The sequence below is a fragment of the Salmo salar genome, chromosome 15, assembly GCF_965601325.2.
Source record: "Salmo salar chromosome 15, fSalSal1, whole genome shotgun sequence".
In the NCBI taxonomy this organism is placed as follows: Eukaryota; Metazoa; Chordata; class Actinopteri; order Salmoniformes; family Salmonidae; genus Salmo; species Salmo salar.
The window spans coordinates 59,084,780-59,111,033 of record NC_138305.1 but is presented as its reverse complement, the minus strand read 5'-3'; the positions used below and the strand labels follow the sequence as shown (position 1 = coordinate 59,111,033).

The following is a 26,254-nucleotide window of genomic DNA, read 5'->3' as shown; positions in this document are numbered from 1 at the left end:
CACATATGGAATCATGTAGTAACCAAAAAAGTGTTAAACAAATATAAATATATTTTATATTTTATATTATTTTAAGTAGCCACCCTTTGCCTTGATGACAGCTCTGCACACTCTTGGCATTCTCTCAACCAGCTTTACCTGGAATGCTTCCCAATGGTCTTGAAGCATTTCCCACATATGCTGAGCACTTGTTGGCTGCTTTTCCTTCACTTGGTCCAACTCATCCCAAACCATCTCAATTGGGTTGAAGTCGGGTGATTGTGGAGGCCAGGTCATCTGATGCAGGTGTGTTGGGTCAGTGTCCTGTTGAAAAACGAATGATAGTCCCACTAAGCGCAAACCAGATAGGATGGCGTATCGCTGCATAATGCTGTGGAAGCCATGCTGGTTAAGTGTGCCTTAAATTCTGAATAAATCACCGACAGTGTCACCAGCAATGCACCCCCACACCATCACACCTCCTCCTCCATGCTTAACGGTGGGAACCTCACATGCGGAGATCATCCGTTCACCTATTCTGTGTCTCACAAAGACACAGTGGTTGGAGCCAAAAATCTCAAATTTGGATTCATCAGACCGAAGGACAGATTTCCACCTTTGTAATTTCTGAAATCCTCAGACGTTTCCTAATGACACAAAATGTAATTTAATTGTCATTGGGTACAATTAGGACTATAATAAATCCCAGTTTATCTAACCTGCTCTCTAGTCTACCAAATTCAAACTGAAAATGTGGTTTTGACTCAGTGTACACAAATGGGTGTGTCATGCCTCCTGTGAATATGATATCAACATTTTATTTAATTATTTTGACTAGAAAACATCTTGACGAATTCAGAAATGTATCATGTTGGGCTAATATGTTGAACATCTGAAATCTATGAATAAAAAATCTGATAACAGTAATATTTTACACACACATGAAGGTAACCATAACAAATAATTTCTGATAAAAAATACGCAAATGTGAAAAATTGGTGGATTTAGCGTTTTCAAAATAAACTCATCAAATTAAGATCTGTAAAGCAAGTGGAGCTTTGAGAAGTGGCAACAAACCGAAGACAAAGTAAAAACGCAAAATAAATTGTCAAAGGAAGGAAAATAATTTCACAGTAGTTACAACGAAAACTGGCCAAATTGTTAGCCTTAAGGGGAGTATTTCATAGTCAAAGCATACACATGTTTTACATCAGTAGAAAACAGGGTTGTTGTCAATTCTGAATTGAGTTGTGAATTGCTCTTCAATTCCAATGAAATTCTTGAATTTGAATTTGAGTAGGCCATACCCCATATGAAGCAGAATGAATTAATTGAATTTGTAGAATTAATTAATTGAATTTGTGGAATTAGTAGAATTAATTCAATTCAATTACATTCAAATGGCTTATTTTTTCTTCACATCATGTATGTTTACCAAGTACCATGTTGTCACGTACTGACCAGTAAAGAGGTTATTTGTTATTGTAGTTTGGTCATGACGTGGCAGGGGTGTGTTTGTTTTGTGTTGTCGGGGTTTTTGGGTTGTGTTCTATGTTTTGTATTTCTATGTTCTATTTTCTATTTTTTCTATTTCTATGTCTAGTTTATTGTTTTTGACCTTCAATTGGAGGCAGCTGTTCCTCGTTGCCTCTAATTGAAGGTCCTATTTAGTAGGGGTGTTTTTTCTATGGGATTTGTGGGTAGTTGTTTCGTGTTTCGCTGTATGCCTTACAGGACTGTTTGTTGTCGTTGTTTTTGTATATGTGTGTTTTGTTTTGTTTTTCCTTCTTCCTGCCAATAAAAAAGAAGATGAGTATACACATTCCCGCTGCATTTTGGTCCAATCCTTACGACGCCCATGACACATGTAGCATAAGGTTGAAACATTTCATTTTTAAAACTCATTCTCCTAAAACAATTTTAAGTAATTACAGTGGTCTGGAAATATTCTAAGATCATGTTCTGGGTTGTCTATAATAATTCATCATACCCTTAATGTTTTTACATATCAGACAAAATCCATTTCCCAGAATGCATTAGATCAAACACTGCAGTATGGAAGGGAACAATGTTAACATCTCAATCCAAATAAAAATATTGTTTCTGTCACGCCCTGACCTGAGAGAGACGGTTTATTTCTCTATTTTGTTAGGTCAGGGTGTGGGGTGGGAATTCTATGTTTTGTATTTCTTTGTGTTGGGCCGAGTATGGTTCCTAATCAGAGGCAGCTGTCTATCGTCTCTGATTAGGAATCATACTTAGGCAGCCTTTTCCCACCTGTGTTTTGTGGGTAGTTGTTTTCTGTTTTACCTGACAGAACTGTGCGCTTTCGTTTCCATTGTTTATTATTTTGTTTAAATGTTCTGAGTAAAAATAAATCAAGATGAACACTTACCACGCTGCGCTTTGGTCCCCTCTCTACGAACCACGTAACAGAACTACCCACCACTAAAGTACCAAGCAGCGTGGGCAGGAGGACTGGACCTGGGAGGAAATCCTGGATGGGGCAGGACCCTGGACAAGGCCTGGGGAGTATCGCGTCCGCAAGAGGAGATAGAGGCAGCAAAAGCGGAACGGCGATACTATGAGGAACAAGCACGGCAACAACGGAAGCCCGAGAGGCAGCGCCAAAAACATTTTTTTGGGGGGGGGGCACACGGGGAGATTGGCGAAGTCGGGGTTGAGACCTGAGCCAACTCCCCGTGCTTACCGTGGGGAGCGAGTGACCGAGCAAGCACCGTGTTATGCGGTGATACGCACTGTGTCGCCAGTGCGCACTCACAGCCCGGTGCGCTCGGTGCAAGCTCCTCACCGTTGCCGTGCTAGAGTTGGCTGTCAGCCAGGAAGAAGTGTGCCAGCTCAGCGTTCCTGGTCTCCAGTGCGTCTCTTCGGCCCAGGTTATCCTGCGCCAGCTCTACGCACGGTACCCCCCGTTCACCAGCACAAACCAGTTCGTCCTGTGCCAGCGCTCCGCCCTTGCTGGGCTAAATTAAACATCCAGCCAGGACGGGTTGTGCCAGCCCTAAGCTCCAGACCTCCAGTGCACCTCCACGGCCCAGTATACCCTGTGCCAGCTCTTCGCACCCGGTCTCCAGTGCGTCTCCCAGTCCGGTGAGACCGGTTCCAGCTCCACGTAGGAAGCCTCCAGGGATGATCTATGGTCCGAAGCCTCCAGTGATGATCCATGGCACAAAGCCTTCAGTGATAATCCATGGTCCGGAGCCTCCAGTGATGATCCATGGCCCGGAGCCTGTAGGGATGATCTATGGCACGAAGCCTCCAGTGATGATCCATGGCCCGGAGCCTGTAGGGATAATCCATGGCAAGAAGCCTGTAGGGATGATCCATGGCCCGGAGCCTGTAGAGAGGATCCATGGCACGAAGCCTCCAGTGATAATCCATGGCCCGGAGCCTCCAGTGATGATCCATGGCACAAAGCCTCTAGTGATGATCCATGGCACGGAACCTGCAGCGATGATCCATGGCACGGAGCCTGCAGCAACGGTCCCCAGTCCGGAACCTACTGCGCCGCTCTCCAGTCCGGAGCCTTCAGCGACGCTCCCCAGCTGTTTAAACAGCCACCAGCGACGCCCCCCAGTCCGGAGCCTCCAGCGACGCCCCCCAGTCCGGAGCCTCCAGCGACGCTCCCCAGTCCGGAGCCTCCAGTGACGCTCCCCAGTCCGGAGCCTCCAGCGACGCTCCCCAGTCCGGAGCCTGCAGCAACGCTCCCCAGTCCGGAGCCTCCAGCGACAGCCTGCAGCCCGGAGTCTTCAGCGGCGGCCTGCAGCCCGGAGTCTTCAGCGGCGGTCGGCAGTTCAGAGCCTCCGGCGATGATCCACGGTCTGGTTCCTCCGGCGACACAGAAGCGGGGGAATCAGCGGGCGGTGTGGGGACTACGCCCCGAACCAGAGCCGCCGCCAAGTATAGATGCCCACCCGGACCCTCCCCTATAGGTTCAGGTTTGCGGCCGGGAGTCCGCACCTTTGGGGGGGGGGGGTACTGTCATGCCCTGACCTGAGAGAGATGGTTTATTTCTCTATTTTGTTAGGTCAGGGTGTGGGGTGGGCAGTCTATATTTTGTATTTCTTTGTGTTGGGCCGAGTAGGGTTCCTAATCAGAGGCAGCTGTCTATCGTTGTCTCTGATTAGGAATCATACTTAGGCAGCCTTTTCCCACCTGTGTTTTGTGGGTAGTTGTTTTCTGTTTTGTGTTTTACCTGACAGAACTGTGCGCTTTCGTTTCCATTGTTTATTATTTTGTTTAAGGGTTCTGAGTAAAAATAAATAACAAGATGAACACTTACCACGCTGCGTTTTGGTCCCCTCTCTACGACAGCCGTAACAGTTTCACATCTTTGAGTTATAATCAAACTAATATTTGAAATGGTATGTGTATTCTTTGCGTTAATATGTGGCATAACCTTTGATAAATAATTTTTCAAATAAATGAGACTTTCATGTTTCAGATCTCAGTTGAATTGCCTTGAATTCAATTCTACTTTCTTAATATTCAAATTCAATTCAAATTCTGCTTTGTGGCCAATTCATTGTTTGAATTGAATTAAATTCAACCCTGGTAGCAAAGTTGTGGAACTTTATAACTTAGTTGAACTTGGGTGCGAGTGGGATGCGCACAGGCACACCTGTCGCCATCACACTGAGGGAGTTCTATTAATGCCCCAGGTTAAGCGGGTTAGCGTTGATTGCATTCGTTTTGGATCCGGGCTGCTTCCCAGGCGTGAGCCAGGTGCCCCGCTTTGGCCGAGAATAATGTCGGCTCAAAACAAAAGTGACGTAGGATAAGCATGTGGAGTAATGAGTGAGTGAGTTGTGCAGATTACTGTTTGATTTGAGAAGGGCTCTCCTCCCTCACTGCTTTCGTCCTTCAAGTCACGGGCCGTAGCCCGGTGCACAGGGGGTCAGCTTAATCAAACTCCCTCAATGCGTGGGTTTGTTTCTTTGTGTTTCTGTGTATTGCTTCTCACTCTTAATCCTGCAACCAATTCCATCCTATCTGGGATCATCTAAATATAGACTGCTGAGAGTCCAACCAACAATGTGTAGGTTATGGCAGTATTTATCATTGTTTATGTAACTACTGTTGGGAAGCTGGAAGAATCTACATGTGAGGATGTAAGTTGAACGTCTAGTTTTCATTTACATTTGGTTGACTTGTCAGCTAATGTGAATTCAACATGAAATCAACAAAAAAAGTAATTGGATTTAGATGTAAAAATTCCCTCCGTTTTCCAAGTTTATTCATCATCATCATCAAAGTTTAATTCTTTAGTTGAAATAACATTAAAACAATGTTGATCCAACCAGTTTTTGTCCAGTGGGTAGCTGCTACTTTCTCAAAAATTCAACACAGGTCTGGTTCTGTGGGCAACACAAAACCCTTAGATTATAGTTCTTTACAGTCACCACCAGAGAGCAGAGTAGCACAGTTCCACTTCACTGTGCAACCTGGAGAGAAATGTCCCTGAACATTCTCATGATTTGTAATTTCTGCTTTTCTAGATACAGAATTCCAACCTTGCCTAGTGACCAATCACAGGACATCAATAAGTTCATCAACCATCAATGTAGCATACAATATACTGACATGCTCTAATGTTTAGTTCACTGAACAAACATATAAATGCAACATGCAACAATTTCATGGAAATCAGTCAATTGAAATGAATTATTTAGGCTCTAATCTATGGATTTCACATGATTAGGAATACAGATATGCATCTGTTAGTCACAGATATCTTAAAAATAAAAGTACAGCCGTAGATCAGAAAACCAGTCAGTGTCTGGTGTGACTAGGGTTGCAAAATATCAGGAACTTTCAACAAATTCCTTGGTTTTCCAGAAATCCTGTTTGGAGGATTCCAGATTTCCTGCTTATTCCTTCCTGATTCCCGGAATCTTCCAACCGGGATTTCGGGAAAACCGGAATGTTGCAACCCTAGGTGTGACCACCATTTGACTCATGCAGCGCAACACATCTCCTTCGCATAGAGTTGATCAGGCTGTTGATTGTGGCCTGTGGAATGTTGTCCCATTCCCCTTCAACGGCTGTGCGAAGAAGCTGGATATCGGCGGGAACTGGAACACACTGTCGTAGACGTTGATCCAGAGCTTCCCTAACATGCTCAATGGGTGACATGTCTCGTGAGGATGCAGGGCATGGAAGAACTGGGACATTTTAGCTCCCAAGAATTTCGTACAGATCCTTGCAACATGGGGCTGTGCATTGTCATGCTGAAACATGATGGCACGGATGAATGGCACGGCAATGGGCCTCAGGATCTCGTCACGGTATCTCTGTGCGTTCATACTGCCATCGATAAAATGCAATTGTGTTCGTTGTCCGTAGCTTATGCCTGCCCATATCATAACCCTACCGCCACTATGGGGATCTCTGTTCACAACGTTGACATCATTTGCCCACTGAAGTCGGTTACAACTACAGTCAAATCAAGACTCCGGTGAGGACGATGAGCACGCTGATGAGCTTCCCTGAGATGGTTTCTGACAGTTTGTGCAGAAATTATTTGGTTGTGCAAACCAATAGTTTCATCAGCTGTCCGGGTGGCTGGTCTCAGATGATCCCACAGGTGAAGAAGCCAGATGTGGAGGTCATGGGCTGGCGTGGTTACACGTAGTCTGCGGTTGTGCGACCGGTTGAACGTACTGCCAAATTCTCTAATTGGAGGCGGTTTATGGTAGAGAAATTAACATTAAATTCTCTGGCAACAGCTCTGGGAGACATTCCTGCAGTCAGCATGCCAATTACACACTCCCTCAAAACTTGAGACATCTGTGGAATTGGTTTTGTGTGACAAAGCTGCACATTTTAGAGTGGCCTTTCATTGTCCCCAGCACAAGGTGCACCTGTGTAATGATCATGCTGTTTAAACAGCTTCTTGATATGCCACACCTGTCAGGTGGATTATCTTGGCAAAGCTGAAATGCTCGCTAACTGGAATGTAAACAAATTTGTGCACAAAATTTGAGAGAAATATGCTTTTTTGCATATGGAACATTTCTGGGATGTTTTATTTCAGCTCATTAAACATGGGACCAACACTTTACATGTTGCGTTTATATTTTTGTTCAGTCTATTTTATTCGGATCCCCATTAGCCGTTGCTGAAGCAGCAGCTACTCTTCCAGGGGTGCACATAAAACAAAGAACATGACAAAATACAGAACATCAATAGACAAGAACATGGACTGAACTACACCAATGTAAAATGACAACAAATGTTAACAATGGAAAAAAAAAAAAAAAAGCTAATTGCTAGATAAAGAAATGATGGTCATAAAACGATGCTGCGGCAAATGATTGAGAGGTTATCAGCATTCCCTGTCAATAATATATTTGTGTATGTATAATCTGGCAGACATCCTATATCTGCAGCCTATACCACAGCAGCTGTCTCCCTTTCCCTTATGTGATAAACGTAACCTTAATCAGGATTACCCTGCACAAACATGACAGGTGCAAAAACAACACACACTCGCACACACACACACACCAGATGTTGTTTACCTTAATCAACGCCACTATAATAATGTTTACATATCCTACATTACTCATCTCATATGTATATACTGTTCTATACTGTCACGTCCGTCGATTGAAGAATTAGACCAAGGTGCAGCGTGGTAAGCGTACATCTTATTTTTATTAGATGAACACCAACAAAACACAAAAACCGACCGTAACGTTCTGCAGGGCTAGATAGCACAATGCAAAAACAAGATCCCACAATCTCAGGTGGGAAAAAGGGCTGCCTAATATGTATGATCCCCAATCAGAGACAACGATAAACAGCTGCCTCTGATTGGGAACCATACTAGGCCAACAAAGAAATATAAACATAGATTTGCCCACCCAAGTCACACCCTGACCTAACCAAATAGAGAATAAAACAGACTCTCTAAGGTCAGGTCTTGACATATACCATCTACTGCATCTTGCCTATGCCTATCATTAGTCACTTTAAATAACTTCACTTTAATAATGTTTACATATCCTACATTACTCATCTCATATGTATATACTGCTCTATACCATCTACTGCGTCTTGCCTATGCCGCACGGACATCGCTCATCCATATATTATTCATCCCTTACATTTGTGTGTATAAGGTAGTTGTTGTGAATTTGTTAGATTACTTGTTAGATATTACTGCATTGTCGGAACTAGAAGCACAAGCATTTCGCTACACTCGCATTAACATCTGCTAACCATGTGTATGTGACCAATAACATTTGATTTGATTTATTGGAGGGACAAATTAGATGAAGTGCTTTCCTGTAGTGGGATTCAATGACAGAAGGAGGTCAGTCCGAGGAGCGAGGAAAGGTCAGGTGGCCTATCAAAAACATTGAAAATACATTGGCATGGCAAAATTGACAGAACATACATTTTGGGCAATATGGACACTCTTGTGAGAGTAGAGAACTACCAGGAAATGGTTTAGTGAAGAGCTTCTCACATGATTGTTTAGTTGTTTTTCTAATGTCTGCAAGTTTGAGAGGAGAGGAGGTGGTGAAGAGATGAAAGTCAAAATCCTTTCTGTCTTCTTTCTCACACAAGAGAGAGTCGCGGATCTTTTCATATTCCATGCATATCTGATAATGCGGTTGAAATGATTTGTTTTGTTGAGGTAACAATGTAAAAAGCACACTTTTCTAAAGAGCCTTTCAAATGGTGCTGCCTGGCAGAAGTAGCTTAATAGCACATCTCCTGTCTGTCAGTTAATGGGCACAGCAGACATGGTTGAAATGTTATTCAGGGATAAATAGTTTCTGTCCTTCTGGTCCTTTTCTGCTCTCAGATCCCAACAAAATGAGCCCTGCACCATAAGCCTTTAAATCTATATCTGTTGGATTATCCGACAGCGAGCTTCCGCCAAATTTAGCCACCTCAGTAATTGTGCCTTCGGTCTGTGCTGCAGGACTGTGGGAAGAGAGAACATTTCATAAATGTGTAATATGTCTGTTTGACAGGCTGAGAGAATTCACTGCTCTGTCTTTAGAGGACAGTGGTAATGTTTGTTAGGCATAACTGTCTCCTGAGAGAGAGTATGAGAACAGGTTTGTGTGACAGACCTGGCATAACTATAGTTTTAACTATGCTTTGTGGGGGAACAAATAATTACTTTGGAGGTGACTACAACTATTTGAATACAGAGCTAAAAAAAATGACACCTTTTCAAAAGTAAATGAATACAGATCTAAGAAAGCAACTACTTAAAAAAATACATATCTCTGGAAGTTACTACTTTTCTGAAACTATTGGATTGGCTGCCTTCAACTAATGGCAGGCTAGGGCTGTTGCGGTGACCTCCACACCGGCAGTCACGTCTCACGACTGCAGTCAAATTCCACGTGACCATTGAGTCAAGTTAATCTCATTTTATGCACTCTGGACATGCATTCAGTACCCAACTTGCTAATGACCATCAGGTCACTAATGGCCTGGTACTCAGGGCTCTACTGTCCCTTTAACCACTCTGACATCAATGCAAATGCAATGGAAAATCACATCAAACACTTCTCATCAAAACAGTAAGGTGCTTTTAAAACTCACCTCGCAGTGATTGAGTAATTTGAAGAAGGAAGAACAACAACAGGTTGAAACTGAGGGGAAAACATGGTCGTTGGGTATGTTGTTTCAAGCCAAACAGCGCTTTCTAAGGTGATTAATTCAAAACACCCATAAGCATATTAGAGTTAATGCATATCCATAGGCCTATATTAGAGCCCAAGCCTGAAAAAAAAACCTGGTTTAAAATAATGACTGTCATTAGAGCCTACATGTCACGTTCACTGTCCTCAAACTCCCTGTCATAAATCAGCCAAGGCGCAGCGTGCCGGTAATTCCACATTCTTTATTGCAGAAAACCGAACAAAACAATAAACAGGTAAAACAGAAAGAATCGTGACGCAACTGTGGCGCACACAAAACACTCGCAGAAATAATAATTACCCACAAACACAGGTGGGGAAAAGGCTGCCTAAGTATGATTCCCAATAAGAGACAACGATAGACAGCTGCCTCTGATTAGGAACCATACTTGGCCAAACAAAGGAATACACAACATAGAATGCCCACCCCACATCACACCCTGACCTAACCAAAATAGAGGAAATAAAACGTCTCTCTCAGGTCAGGGCGTGACACTACAATACATAGCCTAATAGCATATTACGCACGGCAGAAAAACATTATTAGAAAACAAAGATTTAAGATGTCTTTGGTACATACAGTAATTGGTCTAGCCTATACAAATTTTAGTAATCCCCTTTAAGTGTGGGCTGTATTATTATGCATACTGGTTGGAATGGTTGCCTTATGCTTCTCTTCCAACATTTTATCCATTCATCTGGGATGCTTGGTTCATTGATTATACAGGGCAGCTTTGAGTTAGCCTACAATTATAGTGAATTTGTATTCGATTTTGAATAGGTAATAACAATAGCAATAATAGTACCTTTAGCTATAGAATGTCTCACCACCGTGCGAACAGATTTCACTTAGTTTCCCAAATTAAGCACTGGGTAGCTGCAGCAACAGGGTTGGAGAGCCCATGGCATACAGAGTTGGGGCGGAATATCACCTGTCGCCCAGCGTGAGGCTGCATGCTGCTCAAACAGTGTTTGATGCGTGGAGTGAAACAAGCCCAGACATTTCTATATGCAATCACATGTGAAAGCAGAGTTTTGATGGTTCCCACTAAAAAGGATCCCAGCTGCTACTATATATATACTGCTCCAAAAAATAAAGGGAACACTTAAACAACACATCCTAGATCTGAATGAAAGAAATAATCTTATTAAACACTTTTTTCTTTACATAGTTGAATGTGCTGACAACAAAATCACACAAAAATAATCAATGGAAATCCAATTCATCAACCCATGGAGGTCTGGATTTGGAGTCACACTCAAAATTAAAGTGGAAAACCACACTACAGGCAGATCCAACTTTGATGTAATGTCCTTAAAACAAGTCAAAATGAGGCTCAGTAGTGTGTGTGGCCTCCACGTGCCTGTATGACCTCCCTACAACGCCTGGGCATGCTCCTGATGAGGTGGCGGATGGTCTCCTGAGGGATCTCCTCCCAGACCTGGACTAAAGCATCCGCCAACTCCTGGACAGTCTGTGGTGCAATGTGGCGTTGGTGGATGGAGCGAGACATGATGTCCCAGATGTGCTCAATTGGATTCAGGTCTGGGGAACGGGCGGGCCAGTCCATAGCATCAATGCCTTCCTCTTGCAGGAACTGCTGACACACTCCAGCCACATGAGGTCTAGCATTGTCTTGCATTAGGAGGAACCCAGGGCCAACCGCACCAGCATATGGTCTCACAAGGGGTCTGAGGATCTCATCTCGGTACCTAATGGCAGTCAGGCTACCTCTGGCGAGCACAAGGAGGGCTGTGCGGCCCCCCAAAGAAATGCCACCCCACACCATGACTGACCCACCGCCAAACCGGTCATGCTGGAGGATGTTGCAGGCAGCAGAACGTTCTCCACGGCGTCTCCAGACTCTGTCACGTCTGTCACGTGCTCAGTGTGAACCTGCTTTCATCTGTGAAGAGCACAGGGAGCCAGTGGCGAATTTGCCAATCTTGGTGTTCTCTGGAAAATGCCAAACGTCCTGCACGGTTTTGGGCTGTAAGCACAACCCCCACCTGTGGACGTCGGGCCCTCATACCACCCTCATGGAGTCTGTTTCTGACCGTTTGAGCAGACACATGCACATTTGTGGCCTGCTGGAGGTCATTTTGCAGGGCTCTGGCAATGCTCCTCCTGCTGCTCCTTGCACAAAGGTGGAGGTAGCGGTCCTGCTGCTGGGTTGTTGCCCTTCTACGGCCTCCTCCACGTCTCCTGATGTACTGGCCTGTCTCCTGGTAGCGCCTCCATGCTCTGGACACTACGCTGACAGACACAGCAAACCTTCTTGCCACAGCTCGCATTGATGTGCCATCCTGGATGAGCTGCACTACCTGAGCGACTTGTGTGGGTTGTAGACTCCGTCTCATGCTACCACTAGAGTGAAAGCACTGCCAGCATTCAAAAGTGACCAAAACATCAGCCAGGAAGCATAGGAACTGAGAAGTGGTCTGTGGTCCCCACCTGCAGAACCACTCCTTTATTGGGGGTGTCTTGGTAATTGCCTATAATTTCCACCTGTTGTCTATTCCATTTGCACAACAGCATGTGAAATGTATTGTCCATCAGTGTTGCTTCCTAAGTGGACAGTTTGATTTCACAGAAGTGTGATTGATTTGGAGTTACATTGTGTTGTTTAAGTGTTCCCTTTATTTTTTTGAGCAGTGTATTTCTCAGCTATTATTAAGCACATGCTGTGCTATAAATTGGGAGTAGCCTACCTCGCATGATTGAAAAACAAACTGTGAAAGTGGCTTCCTTCCATTCACTATTCCAGTGCATACGGATGACATGTATTTTTTTCCCCTGCCCCTGTTCCTGTCCATTTGATCATGGGCCGTTCTAAATCTAAACATATTTTACATATTAGTAAAAACAAGATTAAATTGAGAATAGTCTGATGGGTGAAAATATGATCACTTGATGAGAGAACAGCGTGTACAGCATGAGGCAAGGAACAGAGCGCAAGCAATAGCCTATAGTCGCATCATGCAGCCCATATATGTTTTGATTTCTTAGACATTCTAACGGTTGTATCATTCACAGCTAAAGTTGCCAAATAACTCTAAATTGAGTAAAATTACCTGTTTCAAATGATCCCTTTTCCACTCAACATAGGCACTTCATATGCACACTTGCTCCGGAATTGGAAAAATATTCTTTCTATTTTATTCTGCTAAATTCAATTATATTCTTCTTATTATAAAATACTATAAAAAATGGCACGGGACTGATAAGCATATCTTGTCAGCTAAATGAACAAGCCTTTGGCATGGAGCATAGCCAGATAACATACAGTAGGCCAACTCATATTCTGTTCTTCTGAAATAAATTTTTTCATATCATGTTTTTTTTAGACCTGCCTAAAATAAATAATGGATTTATTGTGATGGTGTAGATGTTCCAAAGGTCTGCATCAGTGGCTTGTAGGTGTGGAGGCCTGGAGATGCTTAACGTGTTTATGTTAATTAATGGTCAATTACTGTGAGACCGGCAGTCATTTGCATGACAATAACCGGCTGACAAAATGTCATGATCACCACAGCCAAAGGCAGGGCTGTATTTGGGACTGCATGTTGAAGATAGAAATGGAATGAACAGGGGTCACACAATCACCTAAACTATTCCAATCTAACTGACAGTCATATTGGATCTACACAACACATTTCTATGTGAACATTTTTGTAAATATCCATTCTCCTGAATGTCCATTGCCCCAGGTGTACATCAAGTCAAACCAATTAACCAATGATATTTTGTTCAGATAAGTATAAATAAGTTGTGACACTCCACTACTGTAGGACTCTTCCAACATGCCACTGAAAAGGTTGAAAGCTGCAGTTAATGAAAATACTGCAGAGTAATTCAAAAGCCATTTGCAAACATTTCAAACAGCAAGTTGGATGCTCAGCAGAAACAATTTCAAACCTATTTGTCCATCTGGGGGTGTGTTTTTGTTTCAAACACACACTATACCAAGGGATAGTTTACTCAGAATACAAACTAACATCATTTTACATCTGCCTTGGCTGTTGTTGATTCAAGAAGGCAGTTTTGAAATATTTTGTTTCCTTTGGACACTTTAGCCATATTGTGTTACTGTCAGCATTCTAAGTAACACTTAACATTAAACCGTTTTTGTGCCTGTGTAACAATAATTACAAAATTACTACACATGTATAAGAACTTGATGTCAAGTGTTGCTGTATTACCTTATGTTGCACTCATTATGAAAATATACTTGTTACTCATTTTGAAGCTGCAAAAGTTGTCTACTCTAATGTTGAGGTGATTCTATGTCCTTCATGTATTTAATTCTTGGCTAAAGGCTATATTAAGATTCATATCTAAGAGCCATTCAACCCATATGCTAATGATCATATATTTATACTAATTCAACTAAATCTTTTAGTTTTCAAATACATTTTTATTTGTTTTCAAATAACATGCATATATTCAAATACCTTGAAATATTATTTGGTTTTCTGAAAGGTAATGTGCATTCGGAAAATATTCAGACCCCTTGACTTTTTCCACATTTTGTTACGTTACAGCCTTATTCTAAAATAATTTAAATAAAAACATTTCCTCAGCAATCAACACACAATACCCCATAATGATGAAGCGAAAACTGGATTTTAGACATTTTTGAAAATGTACCTTATTTACATAAGTATTTCGCTTGGAGTTTGCCGAAAGGCACCTAAAAAAAATCAAGATTCTCTGGTCTGATGAAACCAAGATTGAACTCTTTGGCCTGAATGCCAAAAGTCACGTCTGGAGGAAACCTGGCACCATCCCTACTGTGAAGCATGGTGGTGGCAGTATCATGCTGTGGGGATGTTTTTCAGCGGCAGGGACTGGGAGACTAGTCAGGATCGAGGGAAAGATGAACGGAGCAAAGTACAGAGAGATCCTTGATGAAAACCTGCTCCAGAGCACTCAGGACTTCAGACTGGGGTGAAGGTTCACCTTCCAACAGGACAACGACCCTAAGCACACAGCCAAGACAATGCAGGAGTGGCTTCAGGACAAGTCTCTGAATGTTGAGTGGCCCAGCCAGAGCCCGCACTTGAACCCGATCTAACATCTCTGGAGAGACCTGAAAATAGCTGTGCAGCGACACTCCCCATCCAACCTGACAAAGCTTGAGAGGATCTGCAGAGAAGAATGGGAGAAACTCCCCAAATACAGGTGTGCCAAGCTTATAGCGTCATACCCATGAAGACTCAAGGCTGAAATTGCTGCCAAAGCTGTTTCAACAAAGTACTGAGTAAATGATATGAATACTTATGTAAATGTAATATTTCAGTCGTTTTTTTTATACAAAAACTGTTTTTTTTCTCGCCATTATGGGGTATTGCGTGTAGATTGATGAGGGAAAAAAACTATTTAATACATTTTAGAATAAGGCTGTAACGTAAAAAAATATGGAAAAACTAAAGGGGTCTGAATACTTTCCGAAGGCACTGTAGATGCCTTTTAGTTGAAACTCTATATAAACTATATTGGACTACATTGAGTATTTGAAAAGTTGGTATTTTCAAATAAACTACAAAATACTACTATTTTCTGCTCAAGTCTGTTGTGTGTGGACAGATGGATACTATCTGCATTAGCAGAGTATCTGTAGTTAACTAGCCTAATGTATAGTCTAACAGGTGGAAAGTCTCAACATTGTGTGTGTTCAAATACACTACGCTTAATTGGGGTAATACTATACCTGTTTATTTAACACTGTGAGCTCAGCACTTAAGCATTGAGACATTCTGTAATGTGTTTAGGTGCTCTTCACCCAAAGATGTCTAAAGTGTTCATACTGTAATGTATTCCAGGAAAACGCAGCGGTTACATCACTGTGGCCTGAGCTAATGTTGAGACACAACGCAATCCCCAATATAAAGCACTTTGTAATAACCATCAGAGCGGCTTGACTAACGATATACGGAGGCCTAATGTCATAAAGATACAATATCTATGATGTGCTAAGAAAAGAATCAAACCCAATGTGCAGTTCACAATTTATTTACTGAATAAATTTGGACAAAACACCAAAATCTGTTACATTTTACAATCAGAACATCCGAGGCAGAATTCCCACCATGCACCACTCCCCTCCAAAACAAAAAGACTCCTTGAACATTAGCACCAAATCAGCACTAAACGCAAATATGGGCAGCTCATTCTACGAAACAAAATAAAAGCAATAGTCAGTTTTAAAAGCGACTCAAAATAGCAAATTTCGGATAAAATGTTCACTTGTGTTTTTTACTTTTATAAAGACAAGCTTGTTTTGTTTCACCCTGCTAGGCAGGCGATAGCATTCATAGGGCACATGCCGAGGACTAGTCAATAAAAACACAAATTCAAGTAACATTGAGATACGACAAAACATGTCCACTGATACCCATTCAGAACAGGACAGTTTCACAGGACCTACGCAGGCAGAAGAAAATCAACATGGGCTACTGCAGAACATGTTACTGTGATAGTATCTTCTAATAATTGGTTTCAAGATCAAAATAAAATATATTAAGGGTGACTGAAGTCGACATGGGTGGTGGGGGCACAGAAATACTGGCACAAAAGTTTAATTGGTTTTTTCTAAAAACTTCGGACAGCCTTTTTCCCATCGCACCTGTCCTGTGTCCAAAATATTGCCTACAATACATACATGTAAAAGGAATCTCTGAAAAAGAAAAGAAAAACCCTGCAATGTTTTTTAAATATATATATATTTATATTTATATAGTTGATGTTACAATTTAAATAAAACGTAACGTTTTCCGTTCCTACAAATGAAAAGCTAAACTTAAATAGAGAAAGCGCATCTAGAGAGGTGAAAACGATCGTTCACCGAGCCTAAACAAATCAAGTGCATTATGCAACTGGTGAAGGCTTAACGAGAGAGCGATAGGTTACAAATGATGGTTAAGGAGAAGATATCAAAGCAGCAGTAACAACTGAATGGAATAGCTTAATACAACAAGGTGATATCAGACTTAAAACCTAGCCTTATTAATTAATGATAAATGAATGGTGGTGGAACATATATTTTTTTTTAAAGAAATGCACACAATAAGTGGGGAAGAGGAATAAGGTTACACAGAAAAAGATGATGAAGCACACAGGTTTCTGAAGACGGGTACGTACAATAATTGAGTGACTATCCGTCTTCTATGTCAGTAAGAGCTTTATAACCTAGGGTCAAAGGTCATGTTAGGTAATGAGAGACAAACAATGAGTGAGCAACCAAAAATGAGGTCATCTGTCCTGATGATTGTTCGAACAGAGTAGGTAGAAGTTGGCCCTAATCACGGGTCCAGGGTCAGATATTGTTTTAATCCTCCTAATAATGGTTTAGGATTAAGGGTTGGGTTATCTGATCTTAGATCTGTGGTTAGTGGGCAATTTATACCTGGTCGTGTGAAAATTCAGAGGAGTGTAGTAGCAGTTTGACTGACTGACATGTGTCTTGTTCTCCTTGGCTGAGGTCTTGTGTCCCTTCGTGCTTGCTGTAGCGTCACCACATGTCGTATGTATCTACTTTTAACAGCACCACGAAAAAAAAAAAAAAGATTATGTTTGCTACATTGTTTGCGACTTGCATGTCTAGTGGCGGCAACTCCTCTTAACAGAAGTCCCGCCCCTGTGACGTTTGTAAGCCATTCACCACCTGGCTCCGCCTCGAGGTTGGTTTTCCATGGAATGGAAAGAAAAAAAGATGGAAACACCTTTTCTGTGAGTGACAATGTTTCACCTGCTAAACAACTAATCTACCGTTAGGCTCTTTCCGAGCGTGTCGCATTTGTTCCGCGTTGTGGGGTAGTTCTCCCTTTGTGCTTCCTGTTTCCTGTCTGCTCAGCTGAAGAACTGATCCAGCTCCTCCTCCATGTTCACCTCGGGCACAGTCTGCTCCTGCTCTCTCTCCCCTCTCCCCTGAACCATAGCGCCACCTGCTGCCCCGGAGGATAAGAACCAGGGGTGCTCCAGGATCTCCCGGGACGTGAGGCGCTCTGCGGGCTCCCGGCGGAGGATACTCCGGATCAGACACTTGGCCTTGGGCGTCAGGGTCTCTGGGATGCTGAAGTGGCCCCGGCGGATCTTACTGAACAGGGAGCCGGGTTCTACATCGTGGAAGGGGTAGCGACCCACCAGGATGGTGTAGAGCATGACGCCCAGAGACCAGACGTCGGCCGCCTTGCCCGAGTAGCTGCCGCTGGCGTTGAGGATCTCGGGGCTGACGTAGGCGGGGCAGCCATGTTTATCTGACAGAGAGTCGTCATGGCCCTCCAGGATGTAGGTGTCTTCTAGGCTCTCCAGCTTCACAAGGCTCCTGGAGGGAGACAAGAACAGACAACAAACAAATATTAATGCCCAGAGTCCTCTTTCCACAGGAGGATGAACACAAAATACATTCTGATAAGAATCATATCTGACCTTTATATAACCGATGGACAATGACGCATTTTCTCATTTAAACGTAAATGGTCCGTAAAATCAAAAGTACATTGTGTATAGAAATGCCTCTGCCGCACAGCTCTTGATCACTGTAGGCAGTTGCCCTCCTCTAGTGGGATCGCAATGTAATTCACTGTGATGGACATCGCCGATCCATAGCTTTGGACATTAAATCACGTAGAGCACATAATGCCTGGGGCTTACATCTGACATTTCCATTCACAGAGATAAGAGCAGCGCACCCAGCCAGCATGCATCAGCCTATTTATAGCCCAGCTGATTCAATAGACCTCTCCAGTCCAACAAAGAACCGCCATTATGGACGACTTCCGTTCAGAGGCCTTGAGCAAGCATGTGGTAAGAAGAGTTTCAAAACGGGAATCAACCCTCAAAAGTGTTCTCGTCCTCAGTGTGTTTTTTTTTTAAACAGAGAACCATTATGCCTCGTCTCTTTTCAAAGCAGACCATCACAGCCATTGCTTCTCTGAGATCATAACGAAGGGTTGTTCAGAGGCATCATGACTGATGAGGACTCTGGAGTGGTTCACGGTATACAGACCCTATACACAGATGAGAAAGGGACACTTGTGAGGCTCCACCTAAAGTGGCTCCATCTGTTTGCGTGGAAGTGGGCTCTTAGAGACGCGCGCGCACACACACACACACACACACACACACACACACACACACACACACATTCAGGGAGAACTGAGCACTTCATCCACTGTAGCCCTTTCCTGCAGTTAAATGACCAATTATTAATATTTTTCATAATTTCATAATTAATAAACATTTTTGACAATTTGGTACTTTTTCCACCACTGGATAAAGGTGTCTTTTTTTAAGCCCATAACCATGTGTGTGAGGTGTATACTTTGGTTTCAAAGTAGATGTGTTTAGGACTACCAAGAAACACTTTGTGTGATACTGATTTAGTCCACTGCAGTAAAAGGTTAATTAAGGAGAAGAGCAGAGCTGCAGCAGTGGCTAATGCATAAATCCCGAAGATATCTTCCACTCACATGCACAAGTGCTCAAACACACACCTCCACTGATTTGTGCTTAGTCTTGACTTTGTGTTAATTGTGGGATTTTGTACCATCCGCCTCACTTGTTCAGATTTATTTTGTTCAAGGAGCTTGATTTCAGATAGTTGAGAGTATGCAATCAATGCATTACCTCAATGGGTACGATAATAACATTTATAAGCAGCCCATTTGTAAATGTCACTAACAGAGCTACCTGCAACATACATACCAGCAAACACTCTAGGCAGCCATTAGAATAAAGAGGTTGACATATGCCTTACTGCTGCTTACATAGCATCTCATGTTAAGTACATTAAAACACGTTGCTGGGTTAAGAGGTCACTGTCTGGTACAGTAAGGACAGTGCTTGTAGGTTGGGTTCTAGATATCCCCTGGCTGATGCTGAATCCCAGCAAGTATGACCTATAACCATTCCTGGGGGACAGTGAGTGGTGAATTCAACCATGATGACATAAGCAGGTTTCCCAGTCTGTCACCACACACTGCAAATACTGTGGCCATATCAACTTACTGGGACACCTATCTCTCTCTCCCTCTCTCCCTTCTCTGGCCTGCCACTAAGGCTCTGGGTCTTGGCTTTTGGCCAGGGTGACTCTGAATAGTCTGAAGTGGCATCCTCTCCGGTCTCCTCATCTCCTTTCCTTCATCTGCACTAATTTGAAAGAGCTGGACAGGTGAAAGCAGATTCCCAGTAGCCTACCACTGTACTGCTTAGATTGTTTTTGTAATGTTTTCATCCCGTGCTAGTTTTTGTTTTCCGATCAGTCCAGATGTAGGAGAGGATACAAGGACAGGAGTAGAGGAAGGAAGCCACTTAGAATTAGATGCACCCCCAGTCCCCACCCTAGTGTCTCTCTTCACCCCCCTTGAACCAAGCTCTGCCCCCATCAATCATTCAGTGGAGGGTTTCACATCCCACCCTGTCACATGGTTGGTCCTGTTATGGCAGCCAAGGTCGTTAGACTGCTATTAAATGAGTGTGGCTCAGCTTCCCTTTTCAATGAGCAGAGCCAGAGGGTGACGCAGCCACATATTCACATAGATAAAGGGCCTCTACTCCACTGTCAGGTTGGAGCAGAATGAGGTCCTGAACAGATCTAGGATCGGCTTACACTTCGCCCAATGTAACCTCAACCATTGGAGGAGAAAACACAAAGCTGACTTGAGTTCAGTGTGCGTCTGGGCTGGGGCATTCAGATAGAGGGCATCCAGTCAGCGCCAGGAACAACACATGCTTGCTTCGACCAGTCAGTTAAAAAAGCAGCATTAGAATATGTTTTTAACACCGTTCTCCTGGATCACTATAGTGATAAATGTGGACAGCCCATCACCAGGGGTCAGTATATACTACAGCCTGCACTAGCTGATGTCGGTGTAGAACCGATTCATTACTCTGTGCCACAGCCTTACATGGTAAATCCCAATGGAACTGAACATCTGTCAGACAAAGCAACTCCTGGCATCTCTGCTTCACTGTTAACCAGTTTAAGAGCAATTCAGCTAGCTGGCCGGGGGGTCTAGACTGTATCCAGTCTCCCTGTTTGTCCCCAAACCGCATACATGTGTGTACTCCTAGTTATATTGCGTACCTCCAATATGGCGACCTGATCTAAATAGAAACTGCTCAACTCCATTATTATGTAACAACTACATTGTTACTGTAGTAATTACAGTGTTAACACACAGTGGAACTTCATGTGAAGAGTTACCGTAGGGTTATTTACATTCACATCGATTTACAGAGGTCCCACCCCCCACCCCTCCTCACCCCGTCCATTTCCTCACCTGTCCTCGTTCCGGAACACAAACTTCCTCAGCTTGAGGTCCCGGAGGACCACGCCGTTGTCGTGGCAATGCGCCACAGCCGAGGCTATCTGACGGAAGAGTTTGGCGGCCTCGTCCTCGCGTAGCTTCTTGCAGGTGCGGACGAAGGAGTGCATGTCTCCGTGGCTCCTCTCGAAGAAGACGTAGGCCCGCTGCTCCCCCAGCAGGATCTCCACCACCTGGTTGATGTGCTCATGTCTGCCCAGGGCGAAGTAGGCCGCCAGGGACTCCTGGTAACAGCCTATCTCAAACACCTGGAGAGGGGGAGGGAGAACGGGTGGGCGGGGAGAACGAGAGGGAGGGAGTTTAGTATTCGATGGAGATGAGTCATTGCTCAGCACATTGTGTAGACTAGAACTGATGTGATTGTCTATCATCGTGTAGAATAGAGAACCGGGTGAGCTCTATATTTCTCCAATGTTTCACCTTAATGAATTTGCCTACGCCCCCCCAGGGCTCCAGAACCTTCAGACCAAGGTTCATTCCATGGGGTGCAACATTTAGATTGCTGCTGCAGATAGAAAGGTAAACACATAGAACTACAGGGTAACTATTCCATATTCTGCACGCATACATTTATATCTGAACGTGAACATTCTGTAACATTGTCGCTGTCGTCCTTCTTGCACCAGCTGTCAGAGCAGCTCACAGATCACTGCACCTGTACATAGCCCATCTATAATTTATCCCAATTAACTACCTCATCCCCTGCTGTATTTATTTATTTTGCTCCTTTGCACCCCATTATTTCTATTTCTACTTTGCACTTTCTTCCACTACAAATCTACCATTCCAGTGTTTTACTTGCTATATTGTATTTACTTTGCCACCATGGCCTTTTTTGCCTTTACCTCCCTTATCTCACCTCATTTGCTCACATTGTATATAGACTTATTTTTTCTACTGTATTATTGACTGTAGGTTTGTTTTACTCCATGTGTAACTCTGTGTTGTTGTATGTGTCGAACTGCTTTGCTTTATCTTGGCCAGGTCGCAATTGTAAATGAGAACTTGTTCTCAACTTGCCTACCTGGTTAAATAAAGGTGAAAAAAAATATATATATATGCTTCAGGCTCCCCCGGTTTCCATAGTAACCCCTCTCCCTCAGTTCTCCACCTTGACTTTCAGCAAGTGAGGCCCAGGTGAACGAGCCTCTCGACTCCAAGTCGATAAATGGTTAGAAAACACTAGGCTCTGGCTCACCCCGCAGTGTGTGTGTGCTTCTCAAGGTCTACAATTGTAGCTGGGTTCTACTAATACGCCTAGGCAGTAAACTGTCAATTCTGAGATTACAAATTGATCTTTGATGTTGCTTGGCAACATTCAGTAAAAATGGAGGTCAGATGTATAAATATAGCTCGCTGGCAGTGGCAGTTACAGTGCCAAAGGCCATACTTATCATTCTAGGACTGTGCTCCGATGGGGCCTGTGTGCTTTTAGCCTAACTATTTTTTCCTATTAATCAGGTCAGGTTTATGACCCTGTTTAGGGTTAATCATTTGAATGTACCCAAGGGTACATGTATCCAATGCGCCAATAATCATAATATACAGTTAAGTCAATAATGTACTTTACAGTGGTGGAAACAGTGGAACTTCATGTAAAGAGTTACCGTAAGGTTATTTACATTCATATCGATTTACAGTTAAGTCAATAATGTACTGTAGAGAGGTGGAAACAAAGGCCAAAAGGTTGCCATATACACAAATTGAAGTCCTATCCGACAAGTCGACCACATATCGGATCTTTCAGACCCTCTGGTGATGTGTGTCCTATGAGAAAAACAACAACAAGTTGGAGATTTAACTACAATGAAATGTATTATACTCATATTGCACTAGAAAAACTGAAACATGATTATATTATACACCCATTTACCGTGGGAAACCGTGGGTCATTTTGGTAGTAATGAAAAGCAGAGCTAGTGCTATGTGCCAACTTGGTCTCAGAGCATTTCGTATTATTATATAAGTAAATAAGTTCCTCCATTTTAGTATGGTACTGTATGTTCCGTTTCGTATGGTATGTATTCATTTGTGGATGTCCATCACCCATTTTCTATGCTATGTTATGAATTACAATTCGTATTATATGTTACGAATTTGCAAAACGAACAATATGTTAAGAATTTTCTAAACTCATGATATGTTACAAATTCTAGCTAGGTGGCTAATATTAGCATTAGGGTTAAGGTTATGGTTAGCTACATGCTAAATAGTAAGTAGTTGCTAATTATTGAATTTTGTATTTATTTAACCTTGATTTAACTAGGCAAGTCAGTTACGAACAAATTCCTTTTTACAATGACAACCTACCCCGGCCAAACCCTAACCCGGACGACACTGGACCAATTGTGCACGCCCTATGGGACTCCCAATCACTGCCGGTTGTGATACTGCCTGGAATCAAACCAGCATCTGTAGTGATGCCTCTAGCACTGAGATGCAGTGCCTTACACTGCTGCGCCACTTGGGAGCCCTGAGGGCTAAAATGCTAAATTTGTCACTGATGAGATTCAAACTCGCAACCTTTGGATGGCTAGACATTTGCGTTATACGCCCTACCAACCCCCCTACTGTAGGTTTTGCCATAAGTAACCATCTGTCTTATGTAACCATACCAAATCTAACATTTGTTACTAATTTCAGTTTATCCAGATTTGAATTTACTATATTACGTCTAGTCTATGAGACCAGGCTGCATGCGCAGGAGAATGAGGAAAACCTCATATTCATTTTTTAACAATGAGGAACAAAGGACTGGGTAGTGCTACACGGGCTATTAGTTTGTGAGAGCAGTTACTAACTCCTTTGTCGACGTTACATCATGCAACCGGACCCACATAGCTTTCCAGACACGCGCGAGCTGAGCTGCCTGCTTGTCTGCCTGCTTTGCACTCCATTCACTTTTCTGTATTTCCAATTCATGCATAAAATATCAGGAGACAAATTTCGCGCCAACACCGGGTATTTATCTATACAGTGCATTGTTTAATTGTGCATGCCCTATTGGACAGTCCGTGGGACATTTGCATTAAAAAAGGCAACCAGCCAGGCCTGCCCTACAGCTATAAACATGTAACTACTGTATATTTATATATATGTATAGCTAAAATAGATGGCTGCATTGTGAGCAAGTTCAGGTTTATTATAGTGCTATAATTCTATTCTACATTCAACTTCCATATGACCCTGGTGGATTGACCAAATATGGTGTTTTATGGTTAGGCTAGTGTGATCTCCTCGAGATGATTGGAATTTGCATGACGTTTGCTACAATATAGGCCCATATCTGCTGCAATCTCTCTTATGACTAATGCGACCGTCAATCAACCCAAGGGCCCATACAACTCTTATAGCTCGAATACCCACCTTACATACAAGCTCTTCGCCGGTGTGCAGGTGGGCGGCTCTGAAAACGTGGTCCCCCTCCAACGGCTCGAGGAGCAGGTAGTTCCCGATGCAGGAGATACAGTGGGAGGAATCTGGTGTTTCAGGGGGGCTAGGGGATCCTAGGTTAGGGCTGAAACTCTGGCTGGATTCTGTAGTCCTCAAGCAAGATAACTCCTCGAATTCGGTTGCTTTGTGCCGTGATCTCCCATAACGCGAGATGTTGATGGGATTTGATCTCTGTATGTTCATCAGGATTCCCTGAAACACTTCCAAACTATCCGGGGGTCTTCTTCTCTTCGAAGGCAGGGATGTGTAGCAGCACTACTTTGGGATGTAAACTTGAGTCAATCGATCGGTTGTTGTGGCCCAATACTTTGTAGCTGCCGTTAAAAAAAATATAACTCTAGATAATATCTTGTGCTACCTTTGCAAGGGCACCTATTACACTGTAATACGTAGGCTAGGCTATGTCAAGCTATATATGTACAGCTGGAGGGCTCATGTGCAATACACGCAAAGAAAGAGACGATTCTAAGATAATGTTTGCAATATGTGGTCTTTATCTACCCAGCTGTAGGACTAAAACAAGATTCACTGCCCCATAACGCACGGCAGCCCTCTGCAGAAGAGACGGTGCTGCATTTGAGCAGAAACGCTTTCCCGAGTGCGAGAGACAGCAATGCCGATTTGCTACAAAAGAAACACTCAAATCCTACCGAATGTCAGCTTTGTAATGACGATTGGACTGCTAGATTGAATATTTAGCATAAAGCTATCCCGCAGATGAATTCAATTACATGACACGTTTCAAAAAATAGAAACAATGTATCCGTCTAATAGCTTGCAGACTGAGACCATACAAAGTAACCGCGGTTAAAATCGCACCGACGTTGCAAGCTACCGTAGGCTATATATAAAATCAACATTAATTATTGATAGCAAAAGCAATGCTATTGCTTCATAGCTACCAGGCCAGTGTCAGATGGGCCTTGTTCGTTCCACAAATGCAGCGAGCTTCGGGGATTGCCATCGACCAAATATGGAGAGAAAACCATCCAGAATTCGTAGCCCTTTGTTGTGTTCGGAAGTGGATGTCCTTTGCGACGAATTTTAAAAACCGAAGGAACTGTCGTCGACTGTTTCAGCAGCTGGAATTAAGGGATGGCCGACTTTCCCAGGCCTTTCCCTTGATTCAGCAAGACATCCTTTCCGGCCGTGGTGTGTACTTACGTGGCTGGGAAAATCTAGTCCATTCAATGCGAGGTCAGCCGCGCAACACACACCGTGCCTCAGTGCAGGAGCCGACAGCCTGGCGGATAGGCTTCCATACACACTCTTTCGCTCACACACATACACGCAGACCTGCCTCCGACCCGCCTCCCTTACGTCACACACACACACACACACACACACACACACACAGAGAGGAACCCCATTGGTTTTCCTGCCGATCTTGACACAACGTCTATAGTAATATGCAGCAGTCATGTGGGCTGCATGTACACCCCATTAATCTAAATGTAGCCTGCCCACGGCATGGGAGTGTGGTAAGGCAGGCTACTGTAGCCTACCATATATGCTGCATATGCATTTCCCACTACAAATGCCATCCATAGAAATACACTATATATACAAAAGTATGTTGACACCCCTTCAAATTAATGGATTTGGCTATTTCAGCCACACACGTCACTGACAGGGGTATAAAATTGAGCACACAGCCATGAAATCTCCATAGACAAACATTGGCAGTAGAATGGCCTTACTGAAGAGCTCAGTGACTTTCAACGTTGCGCCATCATAGGATGCCACCTTGCCAACAAGTCAGTGTGTAAAATGTCTGCCCTGCTAGAGCTGCCACAGTC

The 26,254-nt window shown here is 43.3% G+C and overlaps 1 protein-coding gene across 2 annotated transcripts; it reads right to left on the bottom strand.

The window, feature by feature from the left end:
• Window positions 1-15,671: 15,671 nt before the first annotated feature.
• On the bottom strand, window positions 15,672-25,736 carry LOC106571747 (tribbles homolog 2). Of its 2 annotated transcripts, none has more exons than XM_014145158.3 (3): window positions 24,369-25,736; window positions 20,958-21,250; window positions 15,672-17,998 (listed from the first exon to the last, which is right to left on the bottom strand). In XM_014145158.3, the coding sequence occupies exons 1-3, from the start codon at window positions 24,636-24,638 to the stop codon at window positions 17,524-17,526; spliced, it is 1,038 nt and encodes a 345-aa protein (XP_014000633.1). In that variant the 5' UTR covers window positions 24,639-25,736; the 3' UTR covers window positions 15,672-17,523. The 2 variants fall into 2 exon arrangements, with proteins under 2 accessions (XP_014000633.1, XP_014000635.1); XM_014145160.3 differs by lacking the exon at window positions 24,369-25,736 and adding an exon at window positions 21,423-24,333.
• Between the last annotated feature and the right edge of the window lie 518 nt (window positions 25,737-26,254).

Coding starts and splice junctions, on each gene's coding strand:
- LOC106571747 (XM_014145158.3), bottom strand. CDS start 24,638: ATGAACATACAGAGATCAAATCCCATCAACATCTCGCGTTATGGGAGA. Junction 21,251..24,368: donor GCGAAGAGCTTGTATGTAAG/GTGGGTATTCGA, acceptor CCCCCTCTCCAG/GTGTTTGAGATAGGCTGTTA. Junction 17,999..20,957: donor GTGTTCCGGAACGAGGACAG/GTGAGGAAATGG, acceptor GTCTCCCTCCAG/GAGCCTTGTGAAGCTGGAGA.